Genomic DNA, 25040 nt, shown 5'->3' with positions numbered 1-25040 from the left:
GTGACCTTGTGGAGGAACACCGGTTGCGAAACATAGATTTAGATAGAGGCCAATGGCGCCAAATAATAAGAATTAAAAGTATTTCAGAAATCGAATTCCAGAAAGCTGTGGGGTAAAAAGTGACCTTCAGCCAGACACTGTCTCAACGTCTCCTGATGAGCGCCGATACACCTTGAATATCTTGGCCTTTGACCGGGAGGTGATTCTCCGGTACCCACAAGGTCTATTCGGAAAGAAATCGTGTGTATGTGCTCCCCCTCTCACCGCACCACCACCCGAAACTTCCCCCCTTACTCCACTTCCCCCCGGGTACACACACACACACACACACACACACACACACACACACACACACACAATGATGTCCACAGATTTCTTTCTGGTACATATAACCTAAAACATATGGGGGTGTACATATAGTAGCTTAGAAGAATTATTTATCTGCTTTCAGATTGAAAGTTTAAATGACAATGATGAACCTAAATGTTGCAAATCTCTCAAACCTCATGCATACGTAGTAACATTTATGAATATGTAAGCGAGAATAAAACAACTATTTAAAAGTAAAATGTCATGCTTTGGGTACTGTGATGACTATATTATTGATTAAAAGTTGAATTTGCTACAGAATTTCAATGATATAATCGTTAAAATAATGCAACAATAATAAGTCTCAAATAAGCTATACTTTTTCAGTAGTATTACTGCATAAAACATGGGAAAATGTACTTCAAGATAACCTGGCAATACTGTACATCCACTGCATACACATAAATGGAATGCAAATGTTATGTTGTAATTACACTTCATGAACCTAAACATATTTCAATATTTCAAATCATTTCAATATTTAAGAAAGCAACATGAAAACTGAAGTGTTATTTCCCTGCCTTTACACTTTTCCAAATACACTTTTTCTGTACTCATTGTTAACAAATTCCTTCATCAATACTGCCAGGTCCAAGTTGTCTAAATGGTGTTGATAAGCATGAAGCACACAAAGGTGATTCAATCGTTCTTGGGACATTGTGCTCCTTAGGTAAGTCTTAATCCTCTTCAATGTGGAGAAGCTTCTCTCAGCAGTTGCTGATGTTGCTGGAATTACAAGAAGTTCCTTCAATAATGCCTCAATCAAGGGAAAAAGGTTTCTAGTTTCCTTGTGTAAACTTCTGAATTTTGCTACAACTTGATGGATTCCTCTTATCTCCGAAAGTCTTGAAAACATCTCCATCTCCAATTTCAGTTTTGTTGCTGGAATTCCCCTCTTTTCAGCTTCAGTTATCATAGACTGCTTCCAATTTTCAGGTGACAAAAGTACTAGATTTTCCAGTTCGCAGTAGGTTTTGAAATCAGGCTGATCAAATCTATACGATATTTCTCCACAAATATTATCTAGTGCTTCAAAAAATACTGTTTTGTACATATCTTCAACAGAGGACCACCTATGAGGTTCAGCTGGTTTCTCAGAATGCTCTAAACGTTTGGGTGGACACCGTACTCTAGGTAGCAGCGGTGGAAGTAAATCATAGTCCTCTATTAATTGGTGGACATTATTCCAAATTTTCTGAAATGTTTCATCATTTCGCTTTCCTTTCAGATGATTCAATACTACTTCAACAGCTTCTCTGCTACCGATGACTGTTTGGGAAGACTTCTGAAGAGAGATACTTAGTTTTTCAGTAGGCGCAAAAATTAACTGACAAAGTAAGATTCCAAAGACTGTAGATCCTTTCATTAGGTTGTCAAGAAGACCACGGGCCTTGCTTGAAGAATCACTAGGAGCACTAGAAATGTTCTCGAAGAACGCTAATAATGCAGAATAATTTTCAACTATCGCATGTAAAGCTGACGTACGAACTGACCATCTTGTTGGGCACAGAGGGCGAGGTGAGGTAAACTCCGACACTCCTTCAGCAGCTTTGATGTCTTTGAACTGTGATATTCTTTTTGGGGAATCCTTTAGAAATACACCAATATCATTTATCAAGTTCATTGTGTCTCTCAAAAGAGGGATGGTTCTTGTGGTATCTTGAAGAGCCAAGTTTAAATTGTGGTTATTACAGTGTACAAATAATGCTAAAGGCTGTTTCTGTTTGATTAATGCTTGAACGCCTTTTCTTACACCAGACATGTTAGCGCCCCCATCATAACATTGCCCTCTAAGATGTTCTAAGGGCAAGTTAAATCGCTGCAAACCATCGATAATAATGTCATGCAGAGCACTTCCTGTTGTGTTAGATGTTTCGTATAGACCCAAAAAACATTCACGTACCTCTAAGTCATTTACTGTTCGCACACTGATTGAAACTTGCTCTTTACAGCTAATGTCACAAGTCTCATCGACAATTAGGCTAAATAACTTGTTCTCTCTTACTTCAGAAATTATTTCTCGTAAAACACAGTGAGCCATAATTTGTAGTATTTCATTTTGAATAACATCAGAACTGAAGTCCTTTTTTCTTTTCAAAAACTGTTCAAGTTGTGGTGTTTCATCTTTTCTGAGTTGATTGAGCTGGTATACATTTCCACTTTCCTTGTAATGTCCTCGCAAAGGAATTCCCTGCCTAGCCAAGAAACGCAAAGAATTCATCATTGCACGCAAAGCCACTCTTGCACATTTCTGCTGTTCGTTCTTTGCAGAAGAAAGCACACTGCAAATTGGAACGGATTCAAGACCACCGAGTATCGTTACAGCGTCCTTATGAAGTGGACTGCATTCATGTGAAGTCAGTTTCTCATTTGCTTTATTCCATTTACGGAATCCACGACCATTCACGAGATCGGACACTTTCACTACTTCATCATACTTTTGTCGAAAGAGTCCTTTCTTCAGTGCCTTGCAACAATAATAACAAGAAAATCCTTCTATGGATAAATTGTAATGAAGCCAAGGATACTCACGATAGAGCTTCGTTTGAAAGTAGAACTTACGCCCATTAATTATCTGTGGTGAAATATTGAAGGGGTGATATGGTCTGTTGTCAAACATATTGGAACTTCCACTTCCAGAACAAGATGTTTCTTCAGAAGAATCTTTAAGAGATTTTTTTGAAGAGCTTACAACATCACTCATTTCAGCACGCACATCTGGAACGGAAAATTCAGGAAATAATAAGTACTTATCCCTGTGTTTAAATAAGTGCAATTAAAAATCCTTTAAATATAGTTAATGCAAATACTATAAGAACTTATTCGCCATATCATAAGTATATGTCAGTATTCTCAGGATTCCCTTAAAATCAATTTTAAAGTATTAATTTTCAAAGTTGAAATATTCTTATGTGATTCTTCGTTGATTTAAACCTTCAAAATACTAACTTTGTACAAGACAAATTAATAAAATTATACAATTTCGTGGTTTGGAAGCACAAGAGCTAGCCCTGATGTATCTTACTGCTGTTTTTCCACCTGTGTAACAAACATATGGGATTTACCCAACTTAAACGCAATTACAGCTTTAAAAGAAAGAACACCATGAAAATATGCCAAGGAGTAATAATAACTTTAGAAAGAATTGTGTAATGTTTTGATTTTTATAGCTTTAACTTAAATATCAGCGTTGCCAATGTGTGTAATGGAAACGTGTGTGGATTGTGTGTGTATTCTGATAAAAATGCTCCAATATCTCAAATTTTGTTGACACTATTTTTTCTGTCGTTCGCAGATCATGTATTTCTTATATCAAGAAATGAACAAAACAAATAGATTCTCATTTGCTGCTTCGGTCTTCCTTAGAGAGATCCACTGTAACAGTTTAAAATATTACCTCTCCCTGCGGCATTCACAAAGGAACGGAAGGGACAGGAAACTTGAGAAGGGCAGGGGTTGGAGGAAGGGAGGTCCTTGGAGGTACTGGCCGTGGTGGACAGTGCTGACGACAACCGTTGGAAAGCTGGGGGCGGAGGGGGTTTAATTTCTCTCGTTCTACTGCCACTAAATCAAAGCAGCTAATTGAAAATGTCAAGAAATATATAGGTAGACAATAATAACACAATTTTTGAGACACGCTTTTAAAATTTATAGTGCATATTATGCTACTTTTAATGCATGTTTTGGCCTTATTAAGTGCACATAAACGCAGACAAATAATAATTGAATATTCTCTGATATAAATCCACCCCCTAACGACGATATACTAATGAAGTTGATTGATTGAATGATTTGGTTTATTATACTCAGTTTTCAGCCACTTTTGGCTAATCGCGAAGATGAGGATGAGTGCTGATACGATGAAATTGATTAAAGGACAATCACAGTAGAGAGCATCCATAACCAGGCCGGGATTCAAACCCGGCATCGTAGCGCGCTGTGCGTGATGAAATTGATGAAGGGACACTGACAAAAACACGCCCATGCTGGGATTCGAACAAGAGACGCCGAGTGTCGTAGAGCACTGCTCTGCCATAGATGTCGACACTCGAATTATTAAAATGCCACAATGATCACGCCCATTAGAAAATAGGAACATCTTAACTTTTATGAAATTATTTGGACAAACAAATAATCACTATAATAATGGATTTTTTTAAGAATATTTTGTTAGTCAAAGCTCAATAAATTTATTACAATACGTCACAAACCGATGAATTGTGATACACTAGCCAGTCGTGTATGCTACATATACAGGTTGCTTTGTAAATTTTTGTTAAAGACTTACTGAACGATCATATGGTGACTTTGTCCCGTTCTGCTCCCCCCCCCCCCCCCGCACCAACTTTGCTTATAAAAATGTGCGAGATTTTTTCAAAGCGACGCATTTTTCAAGAGGAGAAGAAAGGCATTTTCCTCCAAATCACTGTCTTCCAGAAAAAAATCGATCCAGTCCATAGGGTACAGTGGAATCCATGAGTATTACCGTGTAAATTGTCCATCACCATGTTCGTGCACTTTATTTGATCCAATAAGAGCTTCAAGAATTAAAATAAAACTCTAAACACTCTGTTGACAACTTCTGTACCAGCATACATAAAAATCCATCGTTTAAAAACACATATGATGTAAGAGAAAAATGAATGAAAATAGCCATTCACAATTTGCACGGTAATACTCATGGATCCCACTGTACAACGCCTCACGCTCAATCCTCCGGACACCCTTACTTATGAGAAATTTAAAAAAGCAATCAAATAAAGCAAAAATAATGTTTCTAACCTCTTTAGTTTCTTTTCTTTTTTAAGATTGGAAATTACCTGCTTGCGCTTGAAACAACCCCCCCCCCTTTTCGGCATATGTAAGAAATATAGGTGTAATTTCAAAATCAGTGTGTGTGTAATTTCACAGCAGCTTTCGTGGATTCTGTGCGTATGCGTCTGGCAACGCTGCTTAAATTACAAACTTTCTCATTTAAATTGGCAACTTCAACAATATTTCAGTCAGGAGTGTTCAACAAATTTATAATTAAGGACCATTTTCAATCCAATAACACGCTAACTCGCTACGAATAGTTTCAGGTTCAAGTGTAGGATTCAAAATGAATGTCCTTTTCATCAATTTCACATAGCAAAGCGACGTAAAAATTACCAAGACTATCAACACGATCAACCATTAGCTACATATTTCGTGGTCAGAAAGCACACGCAGTAAATAGGAGTATATTTTCTACAAAATTAAATAAGACAAACCAGATAATTAGGAATGCCCTTTTATTATAGATCCAGTGGGGAAAAATTACCTTAATTTTTTCATATTAGGGTAAATAGTTAACTAATTTCGAAACACGATATCGGAAATATATTTATTATTTGCGTATCAATAATTCTTGATTGACTTGATTTATTTTACTTCGCTTTTGTGCCACTTTTGGCTAATTGCGAAGATGGGGATGACTGATGATATGATGAAATTGATGAATGGATACTCACAAATATCCAAGCCCAAGCCGGGATTCGAACCCGGAATCCCTGGCGTCTGACAGTGATGTGCTAACCACTTCACTACGAGGGCTGGCTATCAATAATTCTTGTTAATTCAAAAAAACTATAGCTTAACTAAAACTAAGAGTGAGCTACGAGATTTTATGGAGGTGTGAGCTCCAAGATTTCGATGTTAACCCAGTATCGTGAGGACAATTGCAGAGCTACTTGAAAGCAATAATAGCGGATTAAGGTCTTCAAAGGCAGAAAACAGCAGCGATAGGATTCAGTACTCTATAATCATGCATCAGCCAATGAACAAGCGCTCGGCAGATCCTGGACCCTAAAAGACTATTGCGCCACGGAGTCGAGTTTATTTTTTATTTACTTTATTGATTTTCATAAATATATTAAAATAATTTCTCGAATTGCATTTTTCTTATTTTGTTCCATGGCTTTTCTTCCACATTTGGCTAATCGTGACAATAAGGATGAATGGTGAATTGATGTAGTATGTAAATAGAAAGCTCCTTACTAAGAATTATAACCTAAAATCTCTGGCGTTCTAGCACCACTGCCACACAGACTTCCACTGATCTAACCTTACGTAACTAGTACATTGAAAATATTGCTCTCTTAAAAAAATGTATGTTTATGAATTATTACATGAAACGCATTCCGTTTATATCTAGCGCTAATCTAAACGTACTAGCCCTGATTTCCGACCTCCACGTTTCGTTACGTCTATCTTATAAGCATAGCCGTGTGTATATACAGGGTGACTGGTAATTAGATGTATTCCCTGAAAGGGGTTAAAGTAGAGACAATTTGCAATAAATTTGACCATATGATACCCCGTCCGAAAAGCTCAGGGAGAGGATCTTAACAGCTGGTCAACACATCAATGACACCATCACATCACGAGGTAAGAGACCAAATGTCCGTAAAAACCTGCTTGCCTACATTCGTAACGGAGGCGCCCACTTTGAGCAAGACGTGTAATGTTTTTTAATTGTATTGTTCATTGATTCCATTCACATGAAGATGAATGAAGTATTATTTCTTGTACACAAATGTGAATGTTAGCAACATTTGTATCTTGTTGGATAGTAGATGTCACAAGGAAGTAATTTACGTAATTTGAACGCTTCGTGTCATACCATTTTTGTTATTAATACGTTGCCAAGTAAACTAAGAGTGCATTTTTTTATCATCACTTGTAAGTTTAGACCCACCCGTTACTTACATGTGATTGTTATTTGGGATTTTTATTTTTCAACGAACCACTTATTTGTTAGCTATCAGAAAACGCTGAAATAAGTTCCATACAATGAGCAGTTTTTTCTCAATTCATCTTTTTATGTGGAAAATTGTCATTTTTTAAAAAAACAATTGAAACTCGATTATCTCGAAAACTACTAATTTTCGGACGGGGTATCATATGGTCAAATTTATTGCAAATTGTCTCTACTTTAACCCCTTTCTGGGAATACATCGAATTACCAGTCACCCTGTATACATACACATTGGTTAAGAAAGGAAACTTCAATTTTTCCCGGCCAATTTTAATAAAATTTAGTAGTAGAAGCAATTTATTAACATTTTTGTATTAAAACAGCGAAGAAACACCGTACCGATTTTACCTTAGAATTACAGTAAAACCTCGTTAATCCGGACCCTGATAAGCCGGACTCCGCTTAATCCGGACAGGCAAAAGGAAAAGAAAAAAGGGAAAAAAGCAGAATGCTTTCGGAAGAAGCCGCATTGATACAGGAATGCCCTCGTACTGCATTATATGTACACAGTGGTGCTATACATTTTATTGTACTGTATAGTGTATTTAGGCCTATGCCCTTTAAATACACCACAATAAACGTGTTTTGTTGCTATAAACGGGAGTTTTAATGCAATTTCTACTATTCTTTTAGGTTATTTAAGTTAATCCGGACTTTTGTTAAACCAGTCAACTTATCCCCCCCATTAGTCTGGATTAACGAGGTTTTACTGTAATTCTTACCGCTAAAACAGGAATAAACTATGACCACATTCAACTTGGCATGAACTACAAAACCACAAAGAGAATTATGAATTGTCCGTATTAAAAAAAAAAACATATTTCACCGTTTGAATTTGAAGTCCACTTTACGCATAGCTAGGCTAATCGGGACTGGACCTACAGATTAAAGTGGGGTCTGAACCACTATGTGCCTCCAGCGAGTATCAAACCCTGGACCCCTTTGTTACACGGCAACGACGTTACCACCATTGAGAAGTCTACATGTTGCAGCGTAATAGTAATTTACTAACTAACACAAGCAGTGGAAAGGATTTTTATCTGTTAAACTTCCCTTCAAATACAGCCATGTTTGAAAGCTGTTAATTAAGTATTGGAGAAAAAATATATAATCACATACCTTCTTTTATCGATTTATCTTCTTCTCGACATTCAGCATTTGTTTCGCTCGTTTCCACTTTCCTTTCTTTGGCAAGAATTGGAACAAAAAAGTCCTTTATAGTTCTCTTCGCCATTGTTTAAACTACACCCACTACCACTTCCATACACGTTCTGATAGAAAATGAAGTTCGAAGAAAACGTGTATGCAGGCCACTGAATCATTGACAGTTGCTCCCTGCACACCAGTGTCGCACCAAACTACACTACCAATTCACTCGAACAGAAAAGAACGTGAGAACTGACAAACCCAAAGTTACGTTGACTGGTGCCGGCTGGACCCACACCCACCCTCAAGTCCGGCGTGGGTATCATATTACCGTGCATGTCCAGCGAAGACTGCGACTTTTCGGTGTTGACTGAAATGTGTTTTTTTTTCTCCTTCTGGTCAGTAGCAGAGGGAAGGAAACCAAAATGTCACTTCAACAGCGAAGAGGAAGAAAGAGGAGAAAACTTGCGACTTTGCCACGGTTCAACTCAATTCTACTCAAGTTGTTTGAGTTAGAAAAACTTAAATTAATTTGAATCTTCCGAGTCACACATTTCTTCTTTCCTTGTCAAATGAACTGTAGGGGGGTACAGGGGGTACAATGGGATTTAAGCATTTAGGGGGGTACTGTACCCCCCTTTAAAATTTTGGGGGGGTACAATGTACCCCTGTACCCCCCCGTTCCTGCGCCACTGGCCTAGAAGCATTGTGCTCACGTTCTCAGTAGTCAGTGATTGTAATGGTCAGTGCAGTGTGACCGCAAAGAGTCGAACGACACAGTTAAGTGGGGTATTCAACATCATGGATTATCTATCTGTAAAAGAAAAAATTGAAATGATCCTTGTTGATGGTGAATGCAGAACGAACATCGATGATGCTGTGACCATTTATGCGGAACGTTTTCCTGACAGGCTACGATCATGTTCTTCGTTTGTTCAAGCTGTCAAACAGTTTCGTGCCGAAGGAAATGTACAACCTAAAAAAAAGGGTTCGCAGAGCAAGTGGCACTGGAGACCATAATCAAATTGCAGTCCTAGCATTGGCTCATAATCCCCAGGCGAGTATGCGAGTAATATCATCGCAGTCAGGATTTTTTTTTGTATTTGAAACTTGTCTTGTGGTTTTGTAACAAGAAATACATACTTCTGTGACATTGTTGCAGCTTGGTTACGTACAAATCAACTTTATTTGATGAAAACTAGTACGTAAAACACCGAATTACGTATACATCCATTACGTACAAATAAGGTTTAATTCACATGTTCTTAAATTATATTTTGCTGGGACCTACAGTAATTTACGCATAAAACAGAATTATGCAGAACTGAGTTACGTATAAAGCAGTCTCAACTGTATATCTGAAGAATAGTGTGGTATGCTGAGTTCAAGAACTAGGCTATTTCACCATATTGTAGTGCTAGAGTATCTGGGGGACTAAACCATCATATTATCTACAACCAAGGTTCAAAATATGTAAAGACATGCTTGGGCACAGCAACAGAAAGTTCTTATTTTATTCACTAAACTACTTGTTGCATACCGAACGCAGCTCAACGCCTTGTCGAATCTGATCCAGCAACTCCCCTCTCGAATCACCTCCACCTATAGATTTTTTATCAGGTTCTACATGCTGAAATGAAGAACAAAGAATTGTATTCACATCTTCTGCTCTGCCATTACAAGCTTAGAAAGACAAAAAATGTCCTACACAATAACTACTGTGCAGTAAAATTCACTTATTGGCTTCATGTTATTTTTATAGTGTTTGAAGCAAGCTAAGTAACACATGTGATTTGGAAAACAATCTGACTTTGAATAATTAATATATTTGAGAAATTGTTGGAACTCACGAAAATGTTTCTCAATAAGCTTTAGACTTATTTGATTCTTTGACTGATTACATTTATTAAGGCTTATTTGATTGCAATCAGCACTGATTAGAAGTAACGTGCTACCTGTACACATTTACTCTTTCATGTTACTTTGTACATCAGTCATATTGTTTGGCTTTAACAGAAAAAATATGTGGTGCAATATATTAACATTGCAACTAGAAAATTGCTGACAAAATCCATATTTGCTATTTTTCATACCAATAATTTCAACAGAATACAATTGAATAGGCAAGAAATTTAGGAAGAAGAGTAAAATACATGTTATTTTGTTATTTATGAACATAAATAGTAATTGTAATGGTTCTATTAATATTTTTTGCTTCTTTCACCCTCCACATGGACCACCAAAATAATAGAAGCATTACAAGTAAGCCTGGTGGAAAGTAAAATATGTATTTATATTGATTAACATTCATGGTTGAATATTCCACCCCAAATACAAGTATCAATTTATGAGTTCTACCACAAAATATTCAAGAATTTCATTGGAACAACCTGTTATGTAAACAAAATACAGTGGAACCTCGATTTTGTTTTTCAAGCAGAAAAATTTTAAAATATGGGAAAATTTAATATTGAGGTAAATTTCACAACATTTTGCTATGTTGGGATCATGAAGGTTGAATGTATAATGCGGGAAAATGTAAAATCCAGAAATGTAAAATTGGGGTTCCACTACCAGGGTTTTGCGTAATGTCCAGAATAATTAGACTGTAAAAGTGCTGCATGTGGATCCTCAAAAGACCAAAACGATTTTCAGTATTGGCTCAGTAATAATACAAGGCGTATTCGGAAAGTAAATACCGAAATGGTGTAAAAAATAAAGTAAAATAGTTTCGTACCTTTTTTTTTATTTTCATTGCATTCTACAGACCTTAAACTACTTTTCTACGTAGTTTCCACCATTGTTCAAGCTTTTGTCGTAGCGTGGCACTAGTTCTTGTAACCCATCATCATAGAATGTTCCCGCCTGTGACGAAAGCCATCCATGCACTGCTGCTTCATCCTCGTTGAAACGCTGACCAGCAAGAAACTTCTTCAGATGAAGAAAGAGATGGTAGTCACTTGGTGCCAAGTCAGGGCTGTTGGCGGATGAACAAATTGTTCCCAGCCGAATGACGTGATGACATTTTGAGTTTGTTGTGCCATATGTGAACGAGCATTGTCGTGAAGCAACACAATGAGTTTGCTAAGCATTCCGCGTCTTTTGTTTTGAATTGCACGACGCAGCCAGATTTATGTGTCACAGCAGGCATCTTTGTTGGTGGTCTGTCCTCTAGGCAAGAACTCAACCATTCTTGCATTGAGAAAACAAATCACAGACCGGACTTCACATTCGGCGGGCCGATTGATTTTCTTGATCATTTCAAACCTTCAAAAAAAATGAATGACCTGCTCCCACGCGTGCCTGTGGCTAACTAATGGATGAAGGACGTCAGCGAGAACTCACACAGTCGCAACTGCATTGCTACAGCGGCAATATTTGCAAACGGTACTTACTTTACGAATATGCCTCGTACTTCGTGGTTTTACAAACGGATCAGACATTTGAATTTGAATTTAAAATTTTGGGTGTATCAGCACTTAGGTTATTTTGCACCCATCATGTTATACGGGGTCCAGCCCCTTACCATAACTAAAATAACATAACAAAAAATGTTAAAACATTCTGACCGGTTAAAAGCTGAGGTGCAAAGGGGCACTCAGCACACACAATGACAAAAAACAGGACAAGACAGAATTATACTAGCCGGCTGACACCAGAGCCTTGTTAGTCTGCAAAATGCAGTCCAGGGTGTACTACATGGGTGAGGTTGACAATTGGGTGTACTATGTGGAAGGTCACCCCTTACACCCCAGATCAGACATTTGAGTCTTCAAAAATTGATTCATTTGGTTTATTTCACTTTGCTTTCCCAGTCACATATGGACATATCCACTATTATTTTAAAAAAAACATTTTTAAAATCTATACAATCAACAAATAACCATATAATTTCCCACGTTCATGTGCGTTCGTTTTTAGGTAAAAAAAATTTGAGTAATTTTCGAGGGCCTCTCCGATGGCGCAGTAGTAGCGTCGTCACCTTTGAATCAAGGGGTCACAGGTTCGATACCAAGTAAAGGCCCATAGTGGTTTGGATCCCACTGTAAACTGTAGGTCCAGTCCCGATTAGCCTTTCTGTGCATAAAGTGGACTTAAAACAACAAATAAATCAATCAATCAATCTAATTTTCGAGCAGCGCATTGCACGCAAAACACACCTGTACCATGTTGTCAAGTTGTGGTTCAGCTCGTCCTGTCGTCTGCACTTTGTGTTGGCTGCATTTGGTATTAGGACGTGTCTGTGTCTGCTATGAGATAATAGATTGGAAAAGATACGGAATTACTAGAAAAGTAAACTAAGAAAATATTCTGTCAGCTCTTTACTACAGTTTTCTCTGCCGAGTTAAGATTACAAATAAGATTTTGCTGTTGCCTTGTGTTGAAACAACACCGTTTCCATCTTGTGAGTTACAAGAGAAGAGCAGCCGAATTTTGTAGTTTGTCAGTGATAAAATTTGTGTGGATATTAATATGTCTGACAAAATTTACAATTCATGATGGGTTAAAACAAGGAGATGCATTATCTCCATTGCTCTTTAATTTTGCATTAGAATACGCTGTTAGGAAGGTAAAAGAAACTAACAAAGGACTAAAATTAAACGGTGTGACTCAGCTGTTAGCATATGCAGATGATGTAGACTTAATGGATGATGATGTAAAAAAATTAAGAATAATGCTAAAATATTTTTCAAAGCAGCTAAAGAGAAGTTATCAAAGAGAAAACTAAATATATGCTTGCAGGATGAAACCAAGTGTTAGGTAATAATCAAAATCTAATTATTGATAACTACTCGTTTGAACCAGTTTCCAAATTCAAGTACTTGGGAATAATATTAACAAATGAAAATTATATTAAAGAGGAAATAAAAAGCAGGTTTAATTCAGGAAATGCATGTTACTTTTCTCTTCATAAACTTTTGTCTTATCGTTTAATATCTAAGAAACTAAAAGTTAAAATATACAAAACAGTAATTTTGTCTGTAATATTATATGGATGCAAAACTTGGTCCCTTACATTGAAAGAGGAACATAAATTGAGAGTACTTGAAAATAAGATACTTAGGAAAATATTTGGGCCTAAAAGGGATGAGGAGACAGGTGAGTGGAGAAGGTTACATAATTTGCATTCATGTCCAGATTATTAGGATGATTAAATCAAGACGACTTAGGTGGGCAGGCCATGTGGCACGAATGGGAGAGGAAATGAGAGTTTACCGAATTCTTGTCAGGAAACCTGATGGTAACAGACCAGTAGGAAGACCAAGATGAAGATGGAGGGATAATGTTAAGATGGACCTAAAGGAAATTGGTAGAGATGGAAAAGACTATATAGATCTTACTCACGATAGGGACAGATGGACGGCCAGATGTTGCAGCAGCTATGAACCTTTGGGTTTAAAAATACTTAGAGAGTTTGTTAGTTAGTCAGTGTTGTTGATATCACAGTGGAAAATACAGATTTGGAATTATGCACAAATATGAGTACCAGATGCCCCGATAAGATATTTCTCAATGTACCCACGAATGAAAAAAAGATTACTTGTTTGGGTGCAATTTGCATGGCGAGGCCACATGAATGATAAGGTACAAGAACAATGAAATTGGTCTGTGAAAGCTATGTAAAGGTACAAGTTACAAAAAACACTGTTCTATTTGATTACAATGTTGTGCATTACCATGAGCATAGCCATAAAATTTTGTGCAGGGGAGGGGGTTCAGGCTCAGATACAAGTTAAAATAGTAGAAATAATAAAAATAATAATGGTTACGATTGTTATTGTACAACAATAACTATTATAAACTATTAAAAAAAGCAGTTTTATTCCTATAATAATTTAATTACATCCTTCCTTGGGGAGGCTGTTCTATTCGGTCCACCAGATGAGCGAATATACAGCACAACTATTTTTGTTCTTTATTATCATCTTTTTTTTAACATTTCAAATACCGTTAGTGTACTGAAATGCATAGTACTATATTTTGTTATTTACATTCCCACGCCTTGTCCACAAAAATAATTTAAGTTAGGGGTAAATTGTGGTCATAAAGTTTATGGTGTGCGACATTTCATATAAAAAAATCTAATTTTTGGAATTTTAAAAACTAGAAGCATTTATTCCTTGCATTAAATGTTAAAATATGGTTCCATCATTTTACCTCAACTTTTTTAATCTCGTGCATTTTTTAATTTGGTTCATCTGTTGGAACCATGGGCATCGAAAGAAGGGGGGGGGGGTCAAACAGGTACGTTTCCCCTGCCCCTTGGAAATTGGCATCGTTCATTTCAAGTTACAAAAAAGGAGAAAGCTTGTTATTTTTATTGTTCATAACAGAAATAAAGTTCATTTAGTTAGAATTCAAACAGAATAGCGACAGTAGAGACTGTGTTAGATAAAAAAAAAAAAAAAAATAATTAAAGGAATAAACAGGAATCAGATTGTATTTTCAGGTTCTACCATTTAATCCAAGAAATAAATGGTTCCACAGTTGTCAAAATTCCAAAAAAATAAAGTTTTAGGGGAGAGGTCACAACATAACCCTTACGAGTAAAATTTTCCACAGACTTTTACAGCCTTTTAGCAAATGATGTATGCAAAAGTTAATAACAAAATACAATAACTGTGAATTTCAGTACACTGAGTGAAATGTGAACAAAAAAATATCATGAAATAACATTTGTACTAGATATTCACTCATCTGTTGAATCTAGTAGTAAAGTCTCCCTATTTATATATTAATAATAATAATAATAAAAAATTGGAATAGAATTGGTACACTTTTATTAGTTCATAATATTTATCATTGTAAAATAACAATTTTATTTTATATCAATTTTTAGTATTTCTACTATTCAAGTTTTATCATTTCCCGAGCTCCTGCAAAAAATTCTGGCAACGACCACAGTTAGAATAAGATCTAACTGAAATTTATTTCTGTTGTTATTATTATTATTAACAATAAAAATAACATAATTTCTGTTTTCTGTAACTTGAAATGAACAATGCCAACTTCTAGGAGCTAGTCAACAGACTGGTTCAAACCCCCCACCCCTCCCAACGCTCATATGCATTACATACATATATTTTCGGCTATGCAAGAAAATAGGGAAAAAAATGCTGGTTTGTATACTTCTGTTCACAAAAAGTGGCACACTTGTTTGGATTCCAGCTTCGTGGCCGGAAGTACAGCTGAAGTAAGTGTTCGGAAAGCAGCAGTGTTGCTTACTATCAATCAATTTAACCATATGTAGGGAATTTTATGTCTCTCAGACTCAAAGAAAAGGCCTAACAGAAAGATTGCAGCGTAAATATTAATTAACGTCTACAATCAAAGTAATGTAAATGTGAAATATTCCTGAAATTTATTTAAAAAAGAAAAGCATTTTTGACGTTCGTGACGAAGTAGTTATCACTATTCGTTAGAACGTGAGGACCCCGGGTTCGAATTTGGCCTGAGCATGGGTGTTCTTTTTGAGTCTCTCTTCATCGTCGCGAGTTGCCAAAAATGGAAGAAAAGCAACACTAAATAACGAAAAGGAAAAAAGAACAAGAGACAGAAATAGTGCTGTTGCAATTCCTGAAAATGTGCAAGAAAAAATCTTTAGGAAATAGTGTCATCCTAATCCAGGAAAAGGCTTGAAGAATAAATAAACTCCTTCACCATACATTTTGGCAAACAGAATCGCAAAGTTGGCACTGAATATGCGATGGGAAAAATAATAGAAATCCTAAAGGAAGAAGAGTTTATGTCACAGCCAGGGGGGCACATGAGAGGAGGTACACCCCCCACATCAGTCATACAGGCTATTAAAAGTAAGTCAATGGTTGTCCTCTGATTTAACTTAACAGTAAATTGAATTTTTGTAAAATAAAAATTGTCGGGCTTTACTTCTTTACACATGCACATTGGTTCCGTAATGGAGCACAAAAATAGAATTGTAGCTCTCGTAAATTCTTAACGAATGAATGAATGTTTCCGTAGATTTCAGAATAATGACTCTTCACTTTGAAATAAATAGTTTAAAATAAAAAAAAATTATATGCCGTTGGTTAATGAGATTCGTAGTCACATAGCAGAATCTGCTATATTGATGGAAACTAGAGAATGGTTATCATTTTTGGGTTACAAACACTAACCTTCCACAAAAGCACGATTTCCTGAAGTCTTCATTAATTTTCATGCACAAGCTTCACTTGTATTTTGTGAGCAATGTCTACAGCATATGAACCCTATCTGATGAAGCGTATTGCTTTCAAATTAATGTAATTAGCGAGAAGCGACATCAAAATTTTGAGCTGGACAGAAAAAAATGCAATCTTATGGATAAATTACTCGAATAGCTTGGTTTCTTCATTGTGGCTTGTGGCCATGTTGGTTAAAGGCCAACTTTGTAAGCTGAAATCCTAGGTTCGAATCCCCGTGTCTCCATTTTTTTTTCTTACCAAATGGGTGCTACATAATGTATTTTATTCTCGTCACACCAATTGCAGCCTGAAACTTTGTTATTGTTTGCGTGCCAATAAGATAATATGTATTGAAACTACTACTAGATCAGAGAACGTGACTGTTACTCGAGACTACTTGAAATTGAGTTTTTTTAGTTGCTGCTAAGCCTCGATATTTAAAACAAGTGCTAAAATTGAAAATAATGTGTGTGATAAAACACACCGTTAATATTCTGAAAAAGGAAACCACTGAAATTAAGTGAGTAAGTTGTGAGGAACATCAGCAGATGTATTTTAAGATGTTCTGTCATTCACGTGTCACTCTCCTAGTTTTATACATAGATTGATATTTACAAGTGACCCACTCGATGAATGCTTGCACCTTAAGATTAATTTTCAGATGGGAAAGAAAGAAAGCCTGGTCCAAATTGTAATGTAAAGACGTGCGCAGATTGTAGATGTTATTATCAGAAACCAACAGAATTAATCAGTAACTACAATTATTTACCTAAATATCACTCATATGGCACTTAGAATAGAGCTGTAAAATATGTATTTTGGATGATTAGCTGTTTGAGAGAGAATTCTCTTCAGTGTTCAGCGTTACAAGCATGAGAGGCAACAAATGCCATCTTGCATGTATTTCAAGAGTGTGAAGCAGACGACTGATTGCATGGCCGAAAGAGAACGTCATAACTGGAATATCCAATCAGAGGCAGTTTCGATTTTCGTGACATATATATCATCAATTTGGCACAACTTAAGTAAAATCTTACCTTCAATGCCTTTCCCTCTCGTATGGCTTCCATCAGAGCCGACCGATTGTCCACAGCTGGTGGTGGTAGTGGTGGGGCTGGGGCCCGGTTGTCTAAAGTTGGTGGTGGGGGAGTGGTAGGTGGAGGAGGTGGTGGGGGAGGAGCATTTGTTATTGGTGGAGGTGGTGGAATTGGTGCTGAAACAAGAAAAGCAAATATATTTTCATAAAATCAGGCAATTATCACTTAAGAAATAGAACAACTGGGTGAATATACACACAAAATCAACTCTCTCTACAATGGGCCCGGGAATACTGTCTCTCTTGAAGTAACAATCCTTTTTCGGAAAACAGGCGGAAAATTTGAAGGAAACAGTTTGAAAAATACATTTGTTGCACTCAATTTGGTCATGGCATTGTGGATCTCTTCGCAAGTATTACATTACTGGCAAATGGTTCAGGTCATCTTACAGCAGTTTTTTTGTTAATGAATCATCACGTAAACATATGTAAACACAATACCAGTTAATGCATATCGGTAATAAATGAAAACATATGCCACTTCATACTGTTCTAGGCTTCTGCACTGTGACCGTGGTATCAGTGGCAACATTTAAAGCTGCTATTTCCCACTATATAGTTGAGGTTTTTGGTCCCCAGGCAATGATTCAAGATCCTAGGTGAAATACTGGTCATGGTGTGATGTTAGGATGATGCATGGCCCCCAATCAGATGGTTGTAACTGCACTTCTGGGGTATCATAGCAATGTGGATATCCACTGTTAAAAAAATAAAGCTTTACTTATGAAGGCCTTGTAATTTGCCAACATGCAGCTGCCATATTAGGCCAAACAATGCATGGTTTCGTATTCCCACGCTCTAGTTTTTTGACACTATGGGCATATCTGTACCAGTATGGTATCATTTGAAGCACATGGGCTCGGTCTATCTTTTAACATAAATTATTATTTCATAATTTCGCCACAAGAGCCATTCAAAATGGTCCAAGTAGAATTTTAACACCATTTTTGTGTAAGGCTGGGGTGGATCAAAATCAGATCAGTACAAATTCCAATAACGACCCTGTTCCCAGGAATCTTGAAAGGTCGCAGAATCCACACTCGACTGACACACAGGTGCACAATTTGAATTTTTTTTTCTGACCAATGTTACCTACGTAAAGTTGTGTGAAACGATTTCCATGGTGATGCCCCTGCGATGGGGGTCTAAAGCTTGGAGTTAAAATTTTAATTAATTTGTGCAGTGTTTTTTTTTTAACACAAAGAACAGAATTAAAAGAAAAAAAAGATGTTTGAGTTTAATCAATTTTAATGACGAATGGCCATTAGCTACATTTAAAATACATCTCGAAAATGCATTGTATTTCACTGCATAATCATCACACCCTTTTTTTCAGTCCAAAAATGTGTTTGTAACCTTTCATCATGTAATTGTTGCATGGGATAATTATGTTTGTCACGCCGCCATTTAAAAGGTAAACAGAACAGGAATGAACAATGGCATATTGATATGCATTGATTTCTCATGCATTGTGAGCAGCCTAAAATTCTCAGTGATTGTGCATTGTCAGTACAGAAAGAATACTTGCGTGTGGTTTGTTTAGAGCACTGCAGTACTAACAGCACTGTCACTCAACCCAATGAAGAGCTGTAGGTGCAAGGAAGCTGCTATGAGTAAGTCACATTATATGGCAAGACTCGCATCTTCCTGATGGCATAGTGGTAATGTAATTGCCTTGTACACAAGGGGCCTGGCTTTGATAGCCAGTGCAGGCACATAGTCCTTCAGATCCCACTTTCAACTGTAGGACCTTCCTGATTAACCTACCTGTGCATAAATTGGACTTAAAACAACAACTCAAAAACACTTCACATAATGGTCACACCCACTTAAAAAAACAAAAAAAAACCTGCAATGATTATGTGGAAAAATATTGTAATTTTTTTTAAGCAATTCAATTATGTTTTATTTCTACATTATGGCATGAACTCATTTTTCTAGTGCATTTAAAAATTTAATTTAATGTATGCAAACCTTGTAAGTGTAGACTTATGGTTTACAAATAATAAAAGTATTATTTCTCTTGTAGTTTACAGTTATCTGTAGTTTACTGTTTCTTACATGAACATAAACTGAATTGTCAAGGTAACTTTTAGGGAGAACAAATGATCCCCTCATCAGACATTTATTCCTGTTTGATTGCTACAGTTATAAAAACGTAGTAAATTTAACGAAAATTGAAAGATGTAGTTATACAATGAATCCTGTCAATAATGTTATGTTGTTGAAACATAACAACTGTGAATCAAGCAATTTTTATAAATAATATTATTAGTTTAAACAAAGATGTTATCAAATTTCAATCATGGATCCCAAATACCATCACGCAATTCAAATTATCCTCCTTTCTACAAAGATTCTTGAGCTATTCCATAGGATTAATTTCAAAGGTGGTGGCTTACCCCATTTGTGAAAAAGAGAACTCAATAGTGAGTCTACATCGCCATTCTCGTTATTTAATTTCTTCCAGTGTTCCTTAGAAATCAACAAAGCCTCCTACGCAGTTAAATCTATGTCTCTAGTTACTCTTTTCAAAACCTTTCTCTATTTAATATGTTTCTCTTCGATGATGTGAGCTGACAAACCCATTCTTGGGTTCAAATTTGTGATGTCTAAATCATGTTTGTACTATTTTTCTTTAACGTTCAAACATGAACATATTATATTTGATATTCCTATGGATTCCTCATCTGGCACTAGATTCCTGATTTTATATTCATTACATTCCAAAACTACAAGGGAAATAATTCTACAATGCACGCAATGTGTGCATATAGATGAAAAAATAAAAAAAATGCTCACCTTGTGTAAAATGATTAGCTGGTGAATAGTCCTGTCGTGCCTGGGGTAACGACGGCAGAGTCCTTGATGGAGGAAGTTGAGGGGCCGCTGCTGCCATGGACAGATTAGGTGCAGATGCCACTGGCGGTACCGAAGGCGGAGGTGGCGGGACACCTGCAGTGCGGTTGGGTGGTGGAGGTGGAGGAGGTGCCGTCCTGCCTTGAGCACCACTTTGGATAATCCGCGCAGGTACAGGTGGAGGAGCTCCGAACGGTTGCGCGTGAATATCTTTCTTCACAGCTTCAATCCCTCCATGTCGGTTGATGAAATCGTAAATGAAGTTCCTCGTGTCCCTGTCTCGAAGTTGGCTCTCTGAGACACCTGCCTGCAGGAAAAGAAAGTAATTTGTAATTATTTATGCTATTAACATAACAGCAATATGCTACACCTCATTCGTGGGTAAGTTAAGGTAAAGCTCCACGTTATGGGCGCCACTATGCTACGCCCTTGGGGTATGTACTTAAATGTTATTTATACCACGGCTACAGATATCTTAATCTCAGGGGATAGGTTCTTTATTCGAGAATTCCAAATAAAGTGTTTTATAGCCAAGAGGATATAGTTAAATGTGGATGTATATTCTGAAAACTATACACAATACAGAGAAAATATATAGCGAAGCTTTGTATATACATTGAAATATACATATATGCTGATTCCATATTTTACGTCGGTTATATTCTTCTTGAAAGGAAATCTTCTTCTTCTTTCTTCTCGTAATTTCAGGAAAAGGCTTCTCCTTCCTTCCTATCTTTGATTTATGAAAATGCTTCTTCTTCTTTTCTTCCTTCTATTTTGGAAAAGACTTCTTCTTCTTTCCTTCTTTCTGTTTTTGGAAAATACTTCTTCTTCTTTTTGATTTTGGAAAAGGCTTCTTCTTCTTTTCTTCCTTCTATTTTGGAAAAGACTTCTTCTTCTTTCCTTTTCTGTTTTTGGAAAAAAAGTCTTCTTCTTCTTTTCTTTCTTCTAATTTATTTCTTCCCTTTCAAATCGTAATCTTTATATTACATATATGCGCTCGCTTTCCCCGTTTCTTTGGCAAAACGATACAAGCTATACTTATAGAAAGAGTAGGGTCGACTAAACTGACAATAGCTCCACCTCCTATGTAAGGACCAAAAGGGGAATAGCCCAGGATCGCTAACAGCAAGCGCTGCCTATGGCCCAGTGCGTTTAATAAGAAGCGCAACCATAAGTGCTTCGGGGCATCTAATTGAACACAGCGCCACCGAGGGACGGACAAATACAAAAGCTGACGATGTTCTCCTCGTTAGAAGATCAAAAAGGAGAGAGAGATACATTTCTGAATTCATTTGCTCACTTATTAACTTTCCTAATTGTTTCATATATGAGCATATTCTTAATTATCTTAATTTGCTATATACAACATTTCATTCACTCCTTCTATAATTTTTATACTCTTCCTTTATGTATTTTTCATATACTAATATATATAATCGCTCTTCTCCGCTCCAATTTTCTACAATGAACTCTGCTCCTTCTTTATATGGCATGCTGCCATCTGTCGTCGCTCTCGGGAAACATTTCTTCCTTGCATTTCTCATTGTGTCTTCCGAACTGGCACGTGACAAATACTCTTTCTGTAGCTAAATTGAGAGTCTTAAGAAAGTAAGTACTCTAATAAGAGGAGACAGCTGAATGAAAAAATTATGCAAAGTCAGTGCGAGAGTGAATCACATAGAATGTAAAGTGAAACTAAGCAAAAGATTGACATAGATGTCAGAACAGTGATGAGTTTTATTCAATATAGAGATTCAATTGTAACACCATTAAGTCATGTTTCCATGATATGAAAAACTCAATATGCTGACCTAGGCAGAAATGTATTTTATTTTAAAACATAAACTAAACGTAACGTTTCAACCTTCTAGCAATGTCTTCTTCAGACTCTGTACCAGGTACAAATGAAACAAGGTACAAAACAGGAAGATATATATACAAAAAAATCACTCCCCTCTAGAAACAAGATTATTAGAAAGTTGTTTCTGGAACATTCCAGCAGGTGGTCTTCCCTTGTCAACTGTACTTTCTGGAATGGGGGACTCAAGATAAACAAAGAATGGAAGAAGGTGTTAGAAAGAGTGAAAGAGGAGAGAAGAAGGAAGAGGAATGAAGAAAGAAAGGAAAAAGAGAGTGAGATAAAGAGTCCAACCACTTTCCAGATGAAAGGAAATGTTTAGCTAAATCACCTGTCTGGTGAAAATACAGTTGACAAGGGAAGGCCACCTGCTGGAATGTTCCAGAAACAACTTTCTAATAATCTTGTGTCTGGAGGGGAGTGATTTTTGTGTATATATATATCTTCCTGTTTTGTACCTTGTTTCATTTGTACTTGGTATAGAGTCTGAAGAAGACCTTGCTAGAAGGTTGAAATGTTACATTTAGTTTATATTTTAAAATAAAAAAAATTCTGCCTTGGTCAGCATATTGAGTTTTTCATAGAGATTCAAGTGCTCAAAAATACTGTTATGCTTTTTCTGAGCAGAAATTTTAAATTGCCAAGAATAATTATGAATATAATTGTACAGTCACTGAATTGGCCACTGGGTTGGCCGCGGTGGCTCAGTTGGTAACGCGTCTGACTACCATGCTCAAGGTCACGGGTTCGATCCCCGGCCGGTTCAAATCCGGGAACTTTTCTAACGATGGAAGCGGCCCCGGCGCCCACCCAGCGTCGAATAACATGGGTACCTGGGGGAAACCCTGGGGGGTAAAGGCGGTCAGGGGCGTGATGCTGATCACATCACCCCCACTCACGACCGGATCAAGAAAGTGTGGGGCGTTACCCCCACACCCCCTATACGCCTTCATGGCGTGGTGCTAAGCACAGGGGAGCACTTTACCTTTTACTTTTTTACTTTATTGTACAGTCACTGGTTTGGTGCTATAAACAGAGTTTTAATGCACTTCCTACTGTTCTTTTAGGTTATTTAAGTATGAAGTTAATATGGACTTTCGTTAAACTGGTCAACTTATCCCCTCTCCAATTAGTCCAGATAAACGAGGTTTTACTGTATTTCTGATACAGGTATCAGTTCAGTCATAATTTCATCAAAGATGCTTTGTCATCCTTCTTTACCGTATTTCACCACATAATCATTGCAGACTTTATACTAAGTTTTCCTGCAAAAAAGTGGGGTGCTGCCATTATGAAAAGCTTTTTCTTATCATTATTATTTTTAATGTACAGATATTACTGGTAATTTTCTAAACTGTATTTGGTGTAAGATTAGAATGGATGGAATACTCATGAATATAGACTTTAAAATTGAATATAGTCCAAACCGGCATACACTATTTCTTCATGGTAGTTTGGCAAACATCTTCTTTTCCATTTTTTTTATTATTGAATTGTGCATTAGAGTTGAAATATTCATTTGAGGCAATTTACTAAATTGTTACGAAGTACGGACTTAAACATCTAATCATCTGTGACTGAAGATTCTGTTCCGCTAACATTGGTTTTATTATCTGACACACTTATGTGATGATTACACGATGAAAGGTTATAAACAAACTTTTGGATGGAAAAAACAGGATGTGACGATCATGTGGTGATAACAATTATGCGGTGAAATATGGTATTTGCTTGTTTTGTGTACAAAGTGCCAAAAATGAGCCTGAGTTGACAGAACAAAACTCATAGGTGAATAGCAAGGAACATGGAACTTTTGTTCTTCTCCATGCAAGTGACTTCTCTTCCTTCACTCGAATGCAAACAGATGCTTACCCTATCAAAGAACTCCTTGTAGTGAGGGTCCTCCACATTCTCCACATCGAAGCCTCGATTAGGGTCCCAGCCCACATGGGAAACATGTCGGAATTCCGTCGGAAGGCCGATGTCTGCTTTGGTCAGCTTCCTCTTCTCCTTCTTCCCCTTTCCGCTCTTGCTCCGAATGTCTGGGGACGAGATGGACGTGAGTGAGCCGTTGGGAACGTTGGAGTATCCCTGGTCAATTTTCTGGTGCGGCTGCTGCTGTTGTTGCATGCTCAGCCGTGACCTCCTCTCTGCGAAAGAATTAGTGTTTAGTGCTACACTGCAGGAATTTATCCACAGACAACAGAAAAATGCAAAACTAACATTCCTACTTATTTTCAATGCAAGACGAATTAATTTCGACACAAAAAAGTTCACACGTCTGCAATTTGTAATTAACCAGATATCTGTACAGTGTGTCTGTAAAGTCATAATGGGGTTTCAAAACTATTTATGGAAACAACCATAAACAGTAAACCCCTTTTAATGCATGTGATTGATTGATTTAGTTTATTTTACTTCACGCTTTGTGCCTCTTGGCTAATCGAAGTTGGGGATGCGCGATGAAATGATCAAATTGATGAATGGACATTCACAAACAACCAAACCCGAGCAGGGTTTGAACCCGGGACCCTTGGCGTCGCTCTAATGCATGTGAAATGAATAAGGGACCTACTCGTAGAGGTTTTCTTTCATACATGTAATGCAATTTGATGTGGATTCTGTCTGTTGCCCTACACACACACACATCTGATATTCCAGTTTTTGCACTACACATACATCAGATGTGCCAGATTGAACAACTTCTCTGACTCTCGCTTTCAAGTGTTAAAAATCAGACACAAA

At 36.9% G+C, this 25040-nt stretch overlaps 1 protein-coding gene across 4 annotated transcripts in view; it reads right to left on the bottom strand.

The window, feature by feature from the left end:
- LOC145996592 (uncharacterized) overlaps positions 1-25040 on the bottom strand; it is a 95076-nt gene that overhangs the window by 57280 nt on the left and 12756 nt on the right. For 2 of the 4 annotated variants that reach the window (XM_083133140.1, XM_083133143.1), the window contains exons 5-9: positions 24168-24445; positions 20378-20741; positions 17517-17692; positions 12454-12543; positions 9834-9923 (exon numbers count right to left, since the gene is read on the bottom strand). In XM_083133140.1, coding sequence (XP_082989266.1) covers positions 9834-9923; positions 12454-12543; positions 17517-17692; positions 20378-20741; positions 24168-24445 — 998 coding nt within the window. The remainder of the gene's footprint in view (positions 1-9833; positions 9924-12453; positions 12544-17516; positions 17693-20377; positions 20742-24167; positions 24446-25040) is intronic. The other 2 variants (XM_083133142.1, XM_083133144.1) reach the window with 2 other exon arrangements.

Source organism: Lepisma saccharinum, chromosome 12 (assembly GCF_977018435.1).
Source record: "Lepisma saccharinum chromosome 12, izLepSacc3.1, whole genome shotgun sequence".
Classification (NCBI taxonomy): domain Eukaryota; kingdom Metazoa; phylum Arthropoda; class Insecta; order Zygentoma; family Lepismatidae; genus Lepisma; species Lepisma saccharinum.
Note: the sequence above shows the minus strand (reverse complement) of the source record. Positions and strands in the feature narration are given on the sequence as shown.